This window comes from Diplotaxodon limnothrissa, linkage group LG11, assembly GCF_057381915.1.
Source record: "Diplotaxodon limnothrissa isolate DT_005_m linkage group LG11, D_limnothrissa_male_GT1.1, whole genome shotgun sequence".
Classification (NCBI taxonomy): domain Eukaryota; kingdom Metazoa; phylum Chordata; class Actinopteri; order Cichliformes; family Cichlidae; genus Diplotaxodon; species Diplotaxodon limnothrissa.
In genome coordinates, this window is record NC_140606.1 from 1,176,847 (window position 1) to 1,196,965 (window position 20,119).

General features: G+C 45.9%; 1 protein-coding gene across 2 annotated transcripts in view; it reads left to right on the top strand.

The window, feature by feature from the left end:
• Positions 1 to 20,119, top strand: part of grik2 (glutamate receptor, ionotropic, kainate 2) — a 326,927-nt gene that overhangs the window by 107,159 nt on the left and 199,649 nt on the right. For both annotated transcript variants that reach the window (XM_085366080.1, XM_085366081.1), the window contains exons 5-6: positions 6,505 to 6,558; positions 13,359 to 13,532. In XM_085366080.1, coding sequence (XP_085222206.1) covers positions 6,505 to 6,558; positions 13,359 to 13,532 — 228 coding nt within the window. The remainder of the gene's footprint in view (positions 1 to 6,504; positions 6,559 to 13,358; positions 13,533 to 20,119) is intronic.

Genomic DNA, 20,119 nt, shown 5'->3' on the forward strand with positions numbered 1-20,119 from the left:
CCACACAGCACAGACACATACAAGCAGCTCCTGATGATCCAAACCCAATAGCCACACAGTTAGTTCGGATCATAACAGAATAATACAGAGTAGAGGTTCTTTTTTTGGAAACACATTACTTTTGTAAAGGTGTTATTACCACTGCTGAATTTTGTTTCCCAGTAGAATGTATGGCTGTTACAGCAGGCGAGGGGAGACTGAGTCATACTGAGTATAAGCATGACAGAAGTCTCATTTTCATGTTAACTTCAGCATAAAATAGAAAATGGAGTTGATGCAAACCAAATTTTCCCCGCTGACCAGATTTTGTTATATTTAAAAAACTAAATAATATAATATTTTATATTAAATAAATTATTATTTATTTAGTGCCAGATCACAACAATAGTTGCCTCAAGGTGCTTGATACTGTAAGGTAAAGACTCTATGATAATACAAAGAAAACAAATAATTTGAGTGAGTGAAAAAATCTGAGTGAAGAAGAAACACTCAGTCCGTTGTGGGAAGTTTTAAACCCAATGTTAAAAGCAGACCTAAAATGTTCTGGTTCCACAGAAGCGGATTGGAGGCTGAACCCATGTGGAAAAGAAATAGGAAAAGACTTGCATCAGCCTTAGCTTGCTTCATATAGTGAATCATATAAGGCTTATATGATTTACTCGTTTCTCATCACTTTCATATATTGATTTAGGAAGTATCCAAAACATACAAGTTTCATTATATAATTTTTCAAGGGATCTTATATCTGTTTTCACTCTTGGTCCCATTCTACTTTTAAAAGCCCAAGGAAGCACAACAGTCTGAAAGTGCTCTGTGGTGGTGATCCAGTACTATGAGGTCTTTAAGAAAAGGTGGGGACTGATTATTCAAGACCTCATAGGTGATTATAAAAATGTAAATTTTGAATCTAGATTTATCAGGGAAGCCAATGAAGTATGAACAAAATATGCAGCAGCATTTTGGATTAACTGAAGGCTTTTCAGGGAGTTTTTAGGACTTCCTGATAATAATGAATTACAGTCGTCCAGCCTGGAAGTAATAAATGCATGAACTAGTTTTTCAGCGTCACTCTGAGACAGGATATTTCTAACTTTAGAGATGTTGCACAAAAGGAAGAAAGCAGTCTTACATATTTGTTTAATATGTGCATTGAAGGACGTGTCCTGGTCAAAAATGACTCCAAGGTTCCTCACAGTGTTACTGGAGGCCAAGGTAATGCCATCCAGAGTAAGAATCTGCTTAGATACCATATTTCTAAGCTTTTCAGGGCCGAGTACAATAACCTCAGTTTGATCTGAATTAAGAAGCAGAAAGTTAGCGGCCATCCAGGTCTTTATGTCTTTAAGACATTCCTGCAGTTTAACTCATTGGTGTGTGTTATCTGGCTTCATGGACAGATAATTTAGGAGTAATCAGGATGCTACAACACCAGGCAGACGCTGCAAAGAAAGCCCTTACAACATGTGGTTATCCCAACTGCGCCTTCATCAAATCAGTGAATATGGAGAGAAAAGAAGGTCTGACACCAACTTGGGGGAAAAAAGAATGACAAATGGAACAACAATTAGGTTTTGAGATCCCTTTCTAGGCCCTTAATGCCCACTCACATTTTGCACAAGATGATCTCAATAGGTCACATGATGGGATGAGGTAAGGGCTCACAGTGGTTTCACCTCAGACCTCTGCTGAGAATGACCCACACCTTTATCACAACTTGGCTTATGTGATGAGACAAATTCTCAAAAGTGGGTCAACGACCCTCTTAACCTCCTAGGACCTGGCGTCCACATATGTGGACATCACCATCCATCCATCCATCCATTCGCATCCGCTTATCCTGTTCAGGGTCGCGGGGGGCGCTGGAGCCTATCCCAGCTGTCATAGGGCGAGAGGCGGGGTACACCCTGGACAGGTCGCCAGTCTGTCGCAGGGCCAACACACAGAGACAGACAACCATTCACATTCACTCGCACATTCACACCTATGGGCAATTTGGATTAACCAATTACAGTGGGGCAAAAAAGTATTTAGTCAGCCACCGATTGTGCAAGTTCCCCCACTTAAAATGATGACAGAGGTCAGTAATTTGCACCAGAGGTACACTTCAACTGTGAGAGACAGAATGTGAAAAAAAAATCCATGAATCCACATGGTAGGATTTGTAAAGAATTTATTGGTAAATCAGGGTGGAAAATAAGTATTTGGTCAATAACAAAAATACAACTCAATACTTTGTAACATAACCTTTGTTGGCAATAACAGAGGTCAAACGTTTACTATAGGTCTTTACCAGGTTTGCACACACAGTAGCTGGTATTTTGGCCCATTCCTCCATGCAGATCTTCTGGAGAGCAGTGATGTTTTGGGGCTGTCGCCGAGCAACACGGACTTTCAACTCCCGCCACAGATTTTCTATGGGGTTGAGGTCTGGAGACTGGCTAGGCCACTCCAGGACTTTCAAATGCTTCTTACGGAGCCACTCCTTTGTTGGTGGAATTGAACTCAGGACCTTCTTGCTGTGCGGCAACAGTGCTAACCACCGTGCCACCGTGCTGCCGATACTCAAAATACTCAATTATGTTCTACATGGGACTGATATCCACGTACGAGGACATTATACTGCTACTGTTCTATCAACATTTTAAACAAATATCCTCATATGTGGCTCTTAATTTTCTTAAAAACAAAAATAAGGTAAAAAGAAAAATCTGGTAATTCTTTGTTTTTACATTCATCGGGTCCCAATCAGCCCAAATATCAAAGAGAAATTAAAAATGCTGCTGTGGAAGAGTTCAGGTCTTAGGAGGTTAAGGGACAATCCCCATAGGATTTAAATACCTGGGACTCTCACCATTTGGTTTTAGAACTGAAGAAGCTTCTTTGACGACAGCTTCAAGAAACTGAAACAGTCCAGTCACTTTCATTCCACGCTCCTTACACTACCATGACTCACAGCCTGTACAGACATAGATGTAATGATATATCTGTCATGAGTAATTCTTTTGTATGCAGTGAAGATGTAAAACTATTAACAAGATCATAATGTGGAAGTCTGCAGCTCACATACAAATATGTCTTCCTGCTTTGTCTACAAAGCCGTGACATTATTTAAAGAACATTAAGCGTCTTGTCCTCTCTTTGTGGGAGTTGTGTTCTGCACGTTACCACGCCTTCTCACACTTTCAGGGGTGCTTGGCCAGATGGGATATAACATCTGTCCAACATGTTATGGGTCTATGCATGATCAGTTGGACATGCTTGCATTTCTTCAAGGGTTGTTCTCATACTAACTCTTTTCACCATGAATTAGTAGAAGCTCTATTTCAGATATCCAGGTTTTATGCTCTTTGTCTTTGTCTAAGCCTTTGAATGCAACTAGCAATTACAAATATATTACTTCTTTTCAAAACACAACTTACTAATGGAAAAATGTATCAACATTTGGCTTTATGCATTCAGTGAGCAAAACGAAAGGCATTTTCAGTTAGATGTAGTGTTTTCTAGCCTGAACCTGGTAATGAATAGCTGATAAAATTAGCTAATAAAGCAACTTGACCCTTGAAATGTTCAGCTAACATATCATGTAAGTAAATAAATACATACAGTCATGGCCAAAAGTTCTGAGAGTGACACAAATATTAGTTTTCACAAAGTTTGCTGCTTCAGTGTTTTCAGATCTTTGTGTGAGTTGTTTCTGTGATGTATTATAATTATTAATTACAAGCACTTCATACGTTTCAAATGCTTTTATTGTCATTTACATCACATTTTTGAAAGAGTCGATATTTGACCAGTGTTGGCCCTTCTTTTTCATGACCTCTGCAATTCGCCCTGGCATGCTGTCAATCAACTTCTGGGCCTGACTGATGGTGACCCATTCTTTTGTAATAATGCTTGGTGTTTGTGAAAATTAGTGGGTTTTTGTATGTCATGTTTGTTTACCTCTTTGGGGTTCACCACAATTTGTCAATTGGATTAAGGTGTGGAGAGTTTTCTGGCCATGGACCCAAAATTTCAGTGTTTTGTTCTCCGAGCCTCTAAGTCATCACTGTGGCCTTATGGGGCGGTGCTCCATCAGGCTGGAAAAGGCATCGTTCCTCACCAGACTGTTCTTGGATGGTTGGAAGAAGTTCCTGTGGGAGGATGTTTTATTCATGGCTGTGTTTTTTGTCAAAATTGTGAGTGAGCCCACTCCCTTGGATGAGAGGCAGCCCCACAGATGAATGGTCTTAGGATGCCTTACTGTTGGGTGAGACAGGACCGACGGTAGCACTCACCTTTTCTTCTCCAGACAATCTTTTTTCTAGATGCCCCAAACAAATGGTAAATGGCCTGCATTTGTACAGCGCTTTTCTAGTCCTTAAGGACCCCAAAGCACTTTACACTACATTCAGTCATCCACCCATTCACACACTGGTGATGGCAGCTACATTGTAGCCACAGCTGCCCTGAGGCACACTGACAGAGGCGAGGCTGCCGGACACCGGCGCCACCGGGCGCTCTGACCACCAACAGTAGGCAAACATGGGGTTAGTATCTTGCCCAAGGATATTTGGCATGCAGCCAGGAGGCAGCCTGGGATCGAACCACCGACCTTCTGATTAGTGGCTGACCTGCTCTGCCACCTGAGCTACAGCCACCAAACAATTGGAAAGGGGCTTCATCAGAGAAAATGACTTTACCTCAGCAGGCCACCTTCCAAAAGTCTTCACCTCACTGTACGTGCAGATGCACTCACACCTGCTGCCATTCCTAGCAAGCTCTGCAATGGCGGCACTCCAATCCTGCAGCTGAATCATCTTTAGGAGACGGCCCTGGTGCTTGCTGGAGTTTCTTTTGTGCCCTGAAGCCGTTTTCACAACAACTGAACCTCTTTCCTTGAAGTTCTTGATGATCCAATAAATGGTTGATTTAGGCGCAATCTCAGTAGCAACAACATCCTTGCCTGTGAAGCCGTTTTTATGCAACGCAATGATGGCTACACGTGTTTCTTTGCAGCTAACCATGGTTAACATGAAGAACAATGATTTCAAGCATCACCTTCCTTTTAACACATCCAGTCAGCATGACATCATGATCTCCAACCTTGTGCTCATCAACATTCTCACTGAGTTAATGAGAAGATTATTGTAAAGATCTCAGCAGGTCTTTCTATGGCAGCGATGAAGTGCAGTGGTGATGGGTTTGTTCGGATTAAGCATCAAGGACTTTGCATTTCATCTGATCACTCTTCTCAACCTTCTGCAAATTGTTATCATAAAAACAAACTTGTGAAAACCAAAATTTGTGTCGTTCTCCAAACATTTGGCCATGACTGTACATACAAATGTAGATTAAATGCTGTGCTGAGCTGACCCCCAAATATCTGTTTGGCTAGAGAGCCTTTATTAGTCCAGTGCAGCTTTTTCTTTGGTGATGCTAACGCAGACAAAGGGCTTGATGTCCAGTTTAGCAGCTGGCTGGTTTTTGCTTGCTTACACAGTCAGATTCTCACTGGTAAAAAAAAATTTGAAACCACATCAGCGCTTTGGTGTCCTTATATAGAGTTTGGTACATGGGCTGATCCTTATATGCTACTTTAATGTCTGCTGTTTGTTAACATCAGTGATTAGCTGACTCTATTTCTAGGCTACTATTAGCTAGGGCTGTTGCTCACTGTTGATGCTGGGAGCAGAAGAGAACAACTGAGGCAAGGCGTTATAGTAATTATTCATCTAATAGATCATAAAACAATCTCACAGAACAACTTTGAACTTTTTTTCCTCAAGAGTATGACAGTAAGAAGTCAGATTATTTTTTCACTAGAAGAAAAGTGTTACATGAAAATGTGCCACATTCAGACTCAGAGTCTTGTGTGCTACAAGCACAATGAGCACATTTGGTTTTGCTTTTAGAAGATGTATTTATTGTTACAGGAACATATTCGTCTTTGTGATGACATAATGCAGTAACACAAACCTTTGCATATTCAGGGATTAGTACTCTGCAGACTGCTTTGTTATTGAGAAATGTTAAATCGTTTTACATACCATGTTTACACTTTCACGCACTGAAAACAGTTTAACACTGGAAAAATATGTTTTTGATTTTTTGAAATAAAAATAAACAAAAGCAGCTCTTTTACAATAGCTCCACTCTGCAGTGCTTAATACTACTTGTGAATGTTAGTTTGGTGATGCTAATGTTCCAGATGTTCCACAGAATTATGCATATTGTACTTTAGCAGTATTCTAAATGTATGATCACCCTGGGCGCTGTGTCCTGCCTCGCATGGTTGTGTTTTTGCTGGGCTAAAGCAGTGTAGCACAATATATTCCTTCTCACATTACATGGTAACACAGCGATGTAGCCTTACAAAACAGTGTGTGTGTGTGTGTGTGTGTGTGTGTGTGTGTGTGTGTGTGTGTGTGTGTGTGTGCAGAATATGACAAAACATTTTATCTGCTTCCTGATTTATTTATAAATCTCTCCCAATGTGCCCCCTTCTGTCACTGTCTTTCTTAGGCTCTTGCCATGGGGATGATGACAGAGTACTATCACTATATATTTACCACACTGGTAAGTAGAGTCAGAGACTGTCCTGCACAGTCATTTCTTCATCAGATCGAACTCACAGTTCCATATCGCCATAAAGATTTGTTGCATGGTCAAAACATTAGATGGTGCAGCTTCTCAATCTTCATTTCATTTATTTTTCTTTCAGTGGGTGATTCATTTTCCAGAGCCAAAGAAAATAATATCACACTACTTTGTAACATCTTATTTTCTCTTGGTTTATCCTTCCTTTATCAGCTGATGATATCTTTTAATATGAATCATCTTCCAAATGTTTCTTCATTCCATCATATTTTTCCTCCTTTTTTCTGCTTCCTCTTTTTGTTATTGTTTGTTCATTGTTCTTCTTTTTCATCTTTTTCTTGATTAATAGTTTAGTCTTACTGTGTAAAAAGTGCTACTAATTCCACCCTGAGCTATGGTATGTATGTAACATACAAAGTATGTCGCCTTCTGACTGAGTCTTCCAGTCTTGTGTAGTCTTGTGACTACAAGACTCAGCAGTCCATCTGCACCTAAAGGTCAAAGGTCACTCTTTGAGGATGTCAGTGTTCACATTTTGGACAGAGAGGACAGATTGTCACGGTCTGCGGAGGCAGACCGTGCGGAAATGTGTGTGGTGGACCCAGGAGGATGCAGGAGTGGAGTTAAACAAAAGCGAGCCTTTTATTCTGGCTGATGAAAGGAACAAAACAGAGTGAGGGCAGCATAAGAGTAATAGTTAAACAGAAACCTAAACTGGACATAAACTAAGGCAAAGCTATGGCTGGAGATACGGAACACAGGGGGTGGTAACACAGACGACGCGACGCAGACTGTATGAAACACAGAGACTAAATACACATGAGGGATGATCAGGGGAAGTGACCACACATGGGAACGCAGCTGACACACATGAACTTAACAACAGGACAGGAGGAGTAAAACTGAATACACTGACAGTGAATGCAGGCCTTCAAAGTAAAACAGGAAACATGAGACATGAACCGGGGAGACATAGTACAGGGGGAGGTGACATAACTGACAGCATGAACTTGACAGTACAAGACACACAGACATAAACACACGAAGGGCAAGGGAGATGTAATGCAGGGGTGATATATACAAATGGCTGGACTACCTTAGAGAACCTAAACAAATAATAAACATCAAAATAGGCTAAGCATAACACACTGGGTCACATGACCCAGGACCATGACACCACCCCCCCACCAAGGGCTGGCTCCAGACAGCCCTAAACCAAAAGAAACAGACCACCGAGCCCGGGCGGGCGGCAGGGGACCAGGACGGAGGGACCAGAACAAGAAAGAAAAAACAGCCAACAAAAAACACTGGAGCACGTGACAACAGTCCAAACATAGCTCAGGGGGTCGGCCCGGAGGGCGGCAACCCAACAGGCCACGCCATCTCCCATCAGGAGGCTGTCCATGCGGGAGGCAGTGGCGGTGCAGTTCAGGAGGCCGACCCGGAGCCCACGGGCACAAGAATTCAAGGGTCACACGGTCGGGGGGCCGACCAGGCGGGCGCCACAGGTGACAGAGCCGGTCAGGAGGCCAGCCGTGCGGAAGGCAACGGCGGCGGCGAAGGGGACGGCGAAGCAGCTCAGGGGGCCGACTGCGCGGAAGGCAGCGGTGGCTCTCCAGTGTCAGGCGCACTGGCCGAGGCCCGGTGGGCACAGGACCAGACGAGGCAGGACCAGGCGGTGGCGTGCCAGCCACAGGCGACGGAGCCGGACCAGGCGGTGGCGTGCCAGCCACAGGCGACGGAGCCGGACCAGGCGACGGCGAAGCAGGCGCTGACGCAGAGGTTGGACCAGGCGACGGCGAAGCAGGCGCTGACGCAGAGGCTGGACCAGGCGACGGCGAAGCAGGCGCTGACGCAGAGGTTGGACCAGGCGACGGCGAAGCAGGCGCTGACGCAGAGGTTGGACCAGGCGACGGCGAAGCAGGAGCAGAAGCCGAAGCTGGACCAGGCGAAGCAGAAGCCGGACCAGGCGAAGCAGAAGCCGGACCAGGCGATGGCGGGGCCGGAGCAGGCGAGGCAGGACCAGGCGAAGCACAGGCAGAAGCTGGACTAGGCGAGGATGAAGACTCTGATGAAGCTGGACCAGGTGAAGCACAGGCAGAAGCAGAGGCCGGACCAGGCGTAGCAGAAGCAGAAGATGGCTGGATGGGCGGCTCGGGCCCCCCAGCAGACGTGGCATAGTGCTGGACGGGCGGTTCGGGCCCCCCAGCAGACGTGGCATGGTGCTGGACGGGCTCCTCGGGCCCTCCAGCTGACGTGGCATGAGGCTGGACGGGCTCCTCGGGCCCTCCGGCTGACGAGGCATGAGGCTGGTGCGGTTCTCCTGAACCCCCACCTGACAAGGAAGGTTGCTGGACGGGCTCCTCGGGCCCTCCAGCTGACGAGGCATGAGGCTGGTGCGGTTCTCCTGAACCCCCAGCTGACAAGGAAGGTTGCTGGACGGGCTCCTCGGGCCCTCCAGCTGACGAGGCATGAGGCTGGTGCGGTTCTCCTGAACCCCCAGCTGACAAGGAAGGTTGCTGGACGGGCTCCTCGGGCCCTCCAGCTGACGTGGCGTGAGGCCGGGCGGGCTCCTCGGGCCCTCCAGCCGACGTGGCGTGAGGCCGGGCGGGCTCCTCGGGCCCTCCAGCCGACGTGGCGTGAGGCCGGGCGGGCTCCTCGGGCCCTCCGGCTGACATGGCTTGAGGCTGTACAGGCTCCTCGGGCCCTCCGGCTGGAAGAGACGGCTGAAGCAGAAGGCAGTCTGAGGCGGAGAGAAAGCTCACGCCATTCCTAGCAGGCTGAGAAGCAGCCTGTACAGCTGACGTGGAAGGAAGCTGAACGGGCTCCTCGGGCCCTCCAGCTGACGAGGCATGAGGCTGAACGGGCTCCTCGGGCCCTCCAGCTGGAAGAGACGGCTGAAGCAGAAGGCAGTCTGAGGCGGAGAGAAAGCTCACGCCATTCCTAGCAGGCTGAGAAGCAGCCTGTACGGCAGACTTGTGGTCCCCTTTCGCTGTCTCGTGAACCTGGGCTTCGTGTGGCACGACTGTGAGAGCAACGCTAGAAAAAATCCTGGATCCTACAGAGTCAGGAATATGGTCTATGGTTTCGTTGTGTGCTCCTTCAAAGCAGTCACACACAGGTCTTTCAGCTCTGGAGCCCAATTCCGTTATAGTCTCCGGCCTCGGCAAATCAATGCTTGTCTCACTCTGCTTCATAGAAGGGACTTGAGGCATGAAAACGCAGTCACTCACCGGAGTTAATGCGGTGCAATGGCGGCGCCGGCGCCGCCCCCTTCTGGTAGCTGGCACGATGGGCGCTGATGGCACCAATGCAGAGGGTGGCGTAGCGGCGGTCTCCCCGTCTTCCGCCCACATCCTTGCCAGAAATGAGGCAGGCGAAGTGAAGTCTAAGCGGATTGGAGACGGCGAGCGGCTGGTAGGCTGTGCAGCAGGTGAGAGGTCCTCCTCCGGGATGAGCCAGGGCTTCCACCGGAGCTCATCCTCCCGATAAGCCCGTAACACCTGCTGCCGCTCTTCCTCGCCAAAGTCTATGGCCTCCGTCGTCTCCGTGCGCCACGCCGTGCGGCCAGACCGCGGTGAAGACGCGGACGCCAACGGGGCGCGAGCGGAAGGTGTGACGGTGGCGAGCCTCACCGTTCCAACCGCAACTGTTTCCGGCTCGCGAAGCAGCGGGGAAACGGGACAACAGCAGGGCTCTGGCGGCACAGCCCGCACACTGGGCAGCCGTGGCTGCGGACGGAGTTGGAGAGCGGTGACGAGAAGGTCAGTGATCAGCGGGTGTAGTGCCTTCCATAGCCAGGGAAACACAGACATGCATACTCCCACTTGGCGGGCTAACTCCTCCCGTTCCTCCTCTTCGGAGCACTGCAGCCATTTACCACAGAGCGACTCCACCGTCTGGACGATCTCCCTCTCATGCGTCGCTGGGTCCGGCATGGTCGCGTCGTACTGTCACGGTCTGCGGAGGCAGACCGTGCGGAAATGTGTGTGGTGGACCCAGGAGCGAACACAAGCGAGGATGCAGGAGTGGAGTTAAACAAAAGCGAGCCTTTTATTCTGGCTGATGAAAGGAACAAAACAGAGTGAGGGCAGCATAAGAGTAATAGTTAAACAGAAACCTAAACTGGACATAAACTAAGGCAAAGCTATGGCTGGAGATACGGAACACAGGGGGTGGTAACACAGACGACGCGACGCAGACTGTATGAAACACAGAGACTAAATACACATGAGGGATGATCAGGGGAAGTGACCACACATGGGAACGCAGCTGACACACATGAACTTAACAACAGGACAGGAGGAGTAAAACTGAATACACTGACAGTGAATGCAGGCCTTCAAAGTAAAACAGGAAACATGAGACATGAACCGGGGAGACATAGTACAGGGGGAGGTGACATAACTGACAGCATGAACTTGACAGTACAAGACACACAGACATAAACACACGAAGGGCAAGGGAGATGTAATGCAGGGGTGATATATACAAATGGCTGGACTACCTTAGAGAACCTAAACAAATAATAAACATCAAAATAGGCTAAGCATAACACACTGGGTCACATGACCCAGGACCATGACACAGATGGTTTGAAGAGGAGTGAAAGAAGCATCTGTGTCCACTGTGAGCGACCATCTTTGAACAGAGGGCGTGGCTTACGACACCAACTGTCTGCCATCTATAATCCAGTTTTGAGATCCTTCCCAGACGCCTTAACGCCCACTCACATCTTGGGTCAGGTCATCTCCATAGGTCACGTGTTAGGGTGAAGCATTGTCTCACAATGGTTTCAGTTGAAACCTCTGCTTATAATGACCCACACCCTTTCTCACACCTTGCCTCATGTGATGAGTCACAGGATCAGTAGTGCGTCAACAAGCCTCTTAAGGAACAACGCCCACTAGGGTTTAATTATCTGAGACTCTCCACCGTTTGGTTTTAGAACTGAAGAAGCTTCTTAGATAAGAGATGAATCATCTTCAAGAAACTTGAAGAAGTCCAGTCGCTTTTCTTTTCAAGCTCCTTAGATTACCATGAGCTGGATGATGGAGAACCTACACAGACACATTTGTTTGGAGATATCAAAACTGAAGAAATTATTAAATAAAATGCACTGTTGTAATTCTATTCATCTGTGCTTTATTCGATGATTTTCTTTCACAGTCCGGATATTTAATTAAATGATGTGGCAGATTAATAAAAGATGAGACTGAGATGATGACATGATTTCTCATCTGGTGATCCAAGGCATCCAAACTTCATTTGGGCATGCATCAGGAAAGAGGCAGGTGCTTTTCTTTAACTATGTGCTCACATACTTTGAGCCAAACAACTTTAATTTTTTAATTTTAATTTTATTTATACAGCGCCAGATCACAACGACAGTCCCCTCAAGGCACTTTATATTGTAAAGTAGACCCTACAATAATACATACAAAGCATTTCAAACCTTCAGTTCAATCATTTCAGACATTTGGAACAATATCGCTGCTTTTGGTACACATAGGGAAAAAGCTAACTTTCAAAAATAAAATGGCTTTCATTCAAAGTAAATATACTATAAAACAGTTTTTGCCATGTACACAATGACACTAGTATTTGGCAAACTGCTAGTGAACATGCAGTGCTGACAAATGACAAATAACAACAACAGATGACATTTTGTTAATGTAATTTTTAAATTTATCATTATATTCTTTTCATCGTAACTTTCACAATAATTACTCTGTTTCTGCTGCCAACTGGTGAAATAATTTCAGAATTAGTTCAAATGACCCATTGCTCTCGCCCCAACCAATCACAGCAGATGGCTCCGCCCCTCCCTGAGCCTGGTTCTGCCAGAGGTTTCTTCCTGTTAAAAGAGAGTTTTTCCTTCCCACTGTTGCCAAAGTGCTGCTCATAGGGGGTCATATGATTGTTGGGTTTTTCTCTGTATGTATTATTGTAGGGTCTGCCTTACAATATAAAGCGCCTTGAGGCAACTGTTGTTATGAGTTGGCGCTGTATAAATAAAACTGAATTGAACTGAAATTAAATTGTTGTTGTCTTCACAATAGCAGTCCTTCTTGACAGCTCGTTAAAATCTGTCACATTAGAGATCATATGTGTCCTAACCTTGCCTTTGGTTATTTCAGAATAAACTTCCTCTCAGTATCTACATAACAAAATGCAAGATCCACAAATGCCTGTGTGTACAAGTCAAGGTCAAAGATTTGACTCAGATCAAAGTGTAAATGCTCCATCTCACTCTCATCCTGGAAAGGCTGTTAGTGCTGTCAGGGATCAAAACGCTGTCACTCTTATTCTTTTTCTCTACTTTACTTTTTTTTTTTGTGAATTCCCTGCAAAGAAAACGTACTGCAAATGCAATATTTGCTTTAAGGGTGTTTATTCTAAATTATCAGTGCCTTTGTATATAGTACTAAGAGAGGAACTATGGTATTCTAAAATTTTTCTGTGTGGAAGTCAGGCGTAGCATAAAAGTCTGTTAGGTGGTGCAGGACATGTATAAGGACAGCAGTATTGAGGTGGAGTGTGGGGTAGGAGTGGCATATGGGTTCAAAGTTGAGGTGGGATTACAGTGAGGATCACCTCTGACCCCTTCCTTGTTTGCAGTAGTGATGGACAAGTTGACAGGTGAGTTGGGTTTGTTGAATTAAACCTATAATAGACTGACGAACCTGTCCAGGGTACACCTTGCCTTTCAGCTTATAGCAGGGATGAGTGGGGATAAAATGATACATAGAGGTTAACATTGTATCTATTCTTTCCAGGATCTGTTTGCACTGGACGTGGAACCTTACCGGTACAGTGGTGTAAACATGACGGGTTTCAGGATACTCAACACTGAGAACAGCCAGGTGGCTTCTATCATCGAGAAGTGGTCCATGGAGCGACTGCAGGCTCCACCGAAACCTGACTCCGGATTACTGGACGGCTTCATGACTGTGAGTTTGGACAAAGTTCATGAATGTATAATGAAGCACTTTGCCAGAGTTTTGTTCACTGACATGCAGATGTGGACCCATGGTCAGTTACTTATTGATCTTTCTCAGAAACTGTTGTCATGGTGAGGAAGGAAATGAATGATGAAAGTAGGGGATTTCTTTGTTAATACAATTTGTAATTAAATGTGTTGCCACAGCTGTAGACTTCTATCAGACTGAGACAGAGGTACATTAATTTTTGCTGTTGATTGCTTCTTCAGTTTTGTCAGTGCTCTAACCTTCAGTGTGATGATATGATGCTTCCTTCTATGCAAGCTTGAAGTTTTACTCACGATTCCCATGATTAAAAACTCTGTATAATATCTCCCAATTCTCCTGGTTGTATATCCATTTAAGTAGGAGAAATACTTCAGTTGAGAGTCATGAAATTTGAACATTTATTACATTTATTACATATTATACTGCATCTCATGCACGTATTTCTTACTGTGGTTGACGAATTGGACAGTGGAAATAACCTTGTGATTTTCCCAGTGGTTTTCAGGCATCAAGTCACTAATGGCATAAAACAGTGTTCTAGAAATGATAGTCTTCTCCATCCATCTTCTTCCGCTTTATCCGAAGCCGGGTCGCGTGGGCAGCAGCCTAAGCAGAGAAGCCCAGACCTCCCTCTCCCCAGCCACCTCCTCCAGCTTATCTGGGGGAACACCCAGGCATTCCCAGGCCAGCCGAGAGATATAATCGCTCCAGTGTGTCCTGGGTCTGCCCCGGTGCCTCCTCCTGGTGGGACATGCCCGGAACATCTCACCCAGGTGGCATCCTTGTCAGATGCCTGAACCACCTCAGCTGGCTCCATTCGATGTGGAGGAGCAGCTGCTCTACTCTGAGCCCCTCCTGGATGGCTGAACTTCTCACCCTATCTCTAAGGGAGAGGCCAGCCACCCTTCAGAGGAAGCTCATTTCCGCCACTTGTATTCACAATCTCGTTCTTTCAGTCACTACCCACAGCTCGTGACCATAGGTGAGGGTAGGGACGTAGATCGACCGGTAAATTGAGAGCTTCGCTTTTACACTCAGCTCTCTCTTCACCACGACGGACCGGTGCAGCATCCGCAAAGGGCAGCCCTGGTGGAGCCCATCACCCACCGGGAACGAGTCCGACTTATTGCCGGCAATGCGAACCAAGCTCTTGCAACGGTTGTATAGGGATCGAATGGCCCGTAGCAATGGGCCAGACACCCCATACTCCTGCAGCACCTCCCACAGGACCCCCCGAGGGACACGGTCGAATGCCCTCTCCAAGTCCACAAAACACATGTAGACTGGTTGGGCAAACTCCCATGCACCCTCAAGTATCCTGGAGAGGATAAAGAGCTGGTCCAGTGTTCCGCGACCAGGACAAAAACCGCATTGTTCCTCCTGTATGAGATTCGACTAGCGGACGAACTCTCCTTTCCAGCAAACTGACATAGACTTTCCCAGGGAGGCTGAGGAGTGTGATCCCCCTGTAGTTGGAACACACCCTCCGGTCCCACTTCTTAAAGATGGGGACCACCACCCCGGTCTGCCAGTCAAAGGGTACTGCCCCTGATCTCCACGCAACAATGTAGAGGCGTGTTAACCAGGACAGCCCTACAATGTCCAGAGCCTTCAGGAACTCGGGGCGGACCTCATCCACACCAGGGGCTCTGCCACCAAAGAGTTGTTTAACTGCCTCAGTGACCTCGCCCCCGGAAATTGGCGGGTCATTCCCCTCATCCCCAGACTCTGCTTCCTCCTCGGAAGACGTGTCAGTGGGATTAAGGAGGTCCTCGAAGTATTCCTTCCACCACCCGAGAATTTTCTCAGTCAAAGTCAGCAGCGCTCCACCAGCACTATACACAGTGCAGGTAGAGCATTGCTTTCCCCTCCTGAGGCGCCTGATGGTTTGCCAGAATCTCTTCGAGGCAGTCCGAAAGTCTTTTTCCATGGCCTCTCCGAACTCCTCCCACACCCGAGTTTTTGCTTCCTGGTGCCATGTGCACTTATGGACACTCTTATGTTCGAACAAGGTGTTCGTTATGGCCAAACTATGATTTGCACAGAAATCCAATAACAAAACACCGCTCGGGTTCAGATCAGGGAGGCCGTTCCTTCCAATCACGCCCCCCCCAGGTCTCGCTGTTGTTACCTACATGAGCATTGAAGTCTCCCAGTAGGACAACAGAGTCTCCAGATGGAGCACCTTCCAGCACTCAAAGAAGGCTGGGTACTCTGAACTGCCACTCGGCGCATAAGCGCAGATGACAGTCAGGACCCATTCCCCGACCCTAAGGTGCAGGGAACAAACCCTCTCATCCACCGGGAAGAACCCCAACATACCGGCAGCAAGCCGAGGGGATATTAGAATACCCACCCCGCCCGTCGCCTCTCACCAGGGGCAACTCCAGACTGAGACAGAGTCCAGCCCCTCTCCAGGAGGCTCGTTCCAGAGCCCAAGCCATGCATAGAGGTGAGCCCGGCTATATCTAGCCGGTACCTTCCAACTTCATGCACTCAGGCTCCTTCCCCACCAGAGAGGTGACATTCCATGTCCCAATTGCCAGTCTTGGTAGCCGAGGATCAGTCCTCCAGGGCCTCTGCTCCTGGGCGCCGCCCGGCACACAATGCACCCGACCCCTATGGCGCCTCCTGCCGGTGGTGGGCCTGCGGGAGGATGGGCCCATGTCCCCTTTTCGGGCTGCCCCATGGACTAAGGCCCGGCCACCGGATGCTCGCCCTCGGGCACCCTCACCGGTCCTGGCTCTAGGGCAGGGTAAACTGTTCCCTCGAGGGTCTAAGGGTCTTCTGAATCGCTCTTTGTCTGGTCGCTCACCCAGGACCAATTTGCCCCCAGACAACATAGCCCCTGGGATCCCTAGGACACACAAACCCCTCCACCACGATAAGGTAGCGATTCACGGAGAGGCAGACTTCTTAGGATGTATATTCGCTGGTTTCTCTTACCATAACGTCCGAGGCAGCTTGCTGGAGTCAGGCGGACTACCTTTGTGACCCGAGTTCCAAACGAGTTCCAGGTGTGATGAGAAGCATCTCTGTCGCTGTGATCTGAAACGTCTCTGATCAGAGCACACTGTGTGTAATAGCTGTTCCTCCATACTGTTTACTGGGAACTCGGCCAAAAAGTGTCAAACCAGCAGAGACAAGGAATGGGAAGGGAAATAAAGTAATGGAGCAGGACAGAGAAATGAGATGGTGGGAGGAATGAAAAAAGAAAAATAAAGATAGAAAGTGGGTGAAGGGAAGTTAGGAGTGAAAGTCCTTGTGTTATATTTCCACAATGACTGTTGAGGTGTTATATGTTAGGCCAAATGTAGCCATTTGGTCTGATGCCAGTTGGAACGCATTGGCAGCACTGGCAGCCGCACCAGCAGCAGCTGATGTTGGCTGCTGATTGAAAACATTAGATTGCCTCAGGAGAATAGCAGATTGTTTTTTTTTCTAAGAGCAACAACTTGCTGAGTCATGTTTCTGGATTGATATTGGAAAGTGGGTGTTACTCAGTTTAAGCTGTTTTGTTAGATTTGTGGTTCAATCAATAGTTTCCCACTTGAGACCTAAAATGGACTGTGTGTGTAATAACTGGACATTTTCACTGAACACTTAAAGCTTAGGGTGTTTTTATTGCTACTAGCTTCCAGCAGAAGCAGCAAGTCCTACAGTCGTGCTGATATCTCGAATCCATGGATAAAAAAAAACAAGCTAAATAATAAGGTCTTTTCACTTTGTAGTGCACCACAGAGATTAATCAGACAAATCAAGCTGTGCAGTTATTTTTGGATCAGTAACAGGCAAAGATTTATGTGTGTGAGGAGTGTGCTGTGACCCTGCTCATCAGTGAATTAATAGCTGGTGTTAGCTGGGGATTGATTAATTAGACAAATGGCAATCAGTTAGCAGCTAAAGCATATCGACATGACGGGAGGTTCCACAGCTTCATCTGTGTGTCGTGTTTAAGGTTCCATGTTGCATATCAAAATGACAACTTGAAACAAAATACTGTAACACGTTTTCTTGATGTTCTAAACAAAGCATTACAATTAAATCCAGATGTTCATATGGAGTTCTGGACACAGTTCATGCTCTGCAGTATGGAGTGGTAGAGAAAACTCTGATGTCGCTGTGTACAGTTTTCTGTTTGGATCTTTACTGACAGCTCAGAATATTTTATCAAAAGGAACTCATGGCATTACGACATCAACAGTTAAGATCATAAATGTTTTCAACTTTGCATCTGTACAACACCAGAGTGGATTTTTAATTACACAATCAAGATTTGAAGGAAAAGCAGAAGGTTTTGGTGGTGTTGTTGCTGCTGCTACTAACAGGATTGTGTTCCGCTTTCAGAATGATGCAGAGGACCAAATCTGAGTCTCCTGCATTGGTTTAGGATGTTTACTTAAGCAAAAAAGAGAATGTTACAGATCAAATAAATTGCTCTCATTTATCCACTTTATTCCACTCAATTTAGCACCGATCAAAAACTGTGTGATCCACAGACCTCCTCTTCCACTCCACAGTATTAATGTACTACTTACATGTATATCACCACACAAGTACCTAGAAAAAAGAAGCATTTCCACTATTTTGTGAGGGACACATCAGCCTAATGTTACATGAACCTTATTTAAGAGTAAAAGCACTACATGTTACTATAAACTTATCCATAAACATATCCATGCCTTTGTGACCTCCAGATTAGATTATTGTAACTCACTCTACTCTGGACTCCACCTCGCTCACCTCCAACGATTACAGCTCGTTCAGAATGCTGCGGCTCGTCTCCTAACCGGAACTAGAAAGTTTGGCTCTATTACTGCAGTGCTCCCTGATTTACATCGGCTGACTTCTAAACTTCGTATTGAAGTTCTGCTGCTTATGTTCAAATGCCTAAACAACCTTGTGCCTGACTATCTCGCCGACCTCCTCAGTCTCTATACTCCCAGCTGTTCTTTACGATCATTTGGTCAGTTTCTTCTGGCCCAGCCCAGGCACCGTCTGAAGACTGGCGGTGGTCGTGCCTTTGCCTCTGTAGCATCAAACCTTCCTGCTACCATTCGTGCCTCTGACTCCATTCAATCCTTTAACCCTCTCAGGCTCAAATTAAACTTTTTGTTGCTAATGCACAACCAAGTCCTGCAGTGGTACTTCTGAGTAAAAAAACCTAAATAAGTATGGGGGGTAATCAGGTTGTTAGTTTTTAACTGTTGCAAATCGGCAGCGCCTGCCTTGAGAAGGGTTAAAGCACGCTTGAAAACTTACCTATTTAACCCGGCTTTTCCTACTTGTGAATTTTCAGCGCTCACTAACTGCTGTATCGCTACTCATTTCTCAGTTCTCCCTATCTCTACTTATTAATGCCTTTGTTTACCTTGTTTTAATGACTTACTGTTCAGTGTAATCATTTCCTGTTTATTCCTTACTGCGAAGCACTTTGGTGTACCCTCAGTTTTAAACGTGCTATATAAATCAAATTGTATTATATATTACCATTTGACTCCCTAATTTGACTCTTATAAGATTAACAGAGTTTAGCAGAGAGATACCCCTAAAACTAGCAAACAAAAAAAAGATTCAGGCAGTGACAGCGCATCAGGAAGGAAATACAGGAAATTCCCACGAGTTCTAGACTCATTCATTCAGTTAATAAAAACAGCACTTTCATTTTCTACCATGTATATGTGTAATATATTTTTATAAAAGTGCCAATAATCCCTAAATACTTAATGCAAAGTTTTTGTTTAACACGTTGGTTCAGACCAGAGCAATCGATGGTCATTTTATGTTTCTCCCATTTCCAAATAATCACGTCAGCTACGTCAGCTTCTCACCAACGTTCTTGGTATCGGTCTTGTTAGCTATTCTAGTATTCTGCAGGTCTACAGTCTTGTCCCTGACATCTCTTAACAGCTCTGTCGTCTTGCCCGTGATGATTATGTGGACAGGTGTGGTTTATACACTTAATGAAGTGAGATCAGGAATATCTGTAATTGATTGATTGACTGTAATCTGTGTGCCACATGGGCACACAGCCAATCTGTGGGAGCCAGAATTCTGGTTGGGTCAGAGGAGACCAAACGCTTATTCACTCAATAACATGCAAATGAATGTCTAATTTTATTTATAGCTGTAAAATGAGGCCTGATTCCATTTCATTGTGATGAGTTTCACCTCTGTGCACAGCTGAGCATTGACTGAGTCATTAAGACTATTAGTTCTTTCATAATTCTCAGGACATTTAAATGAGAAGCTCAAGCTGAACATTCTTGCATCCATGGAAGATGCATTTACAGGACGAAGACATAGCTGACAAGTACAGTCCAAGACTGCATAACTCTACCAAGACTGATAATTCCCTCCAGACCATGAATGTTTTCAGTCCATCAAACAAGAACAAGGTTTGTGGCATTTTCTTGAAAAGATCGACACAATGCCTCAGATCAGGAAGATGATTAAATAAACTCATAAAGATTGTATTATTTAGCAACTGTCAGTGTAGGACAAATCAGATAAATTAACTCTGCACCTCTTACCTTTATGTCACCTTC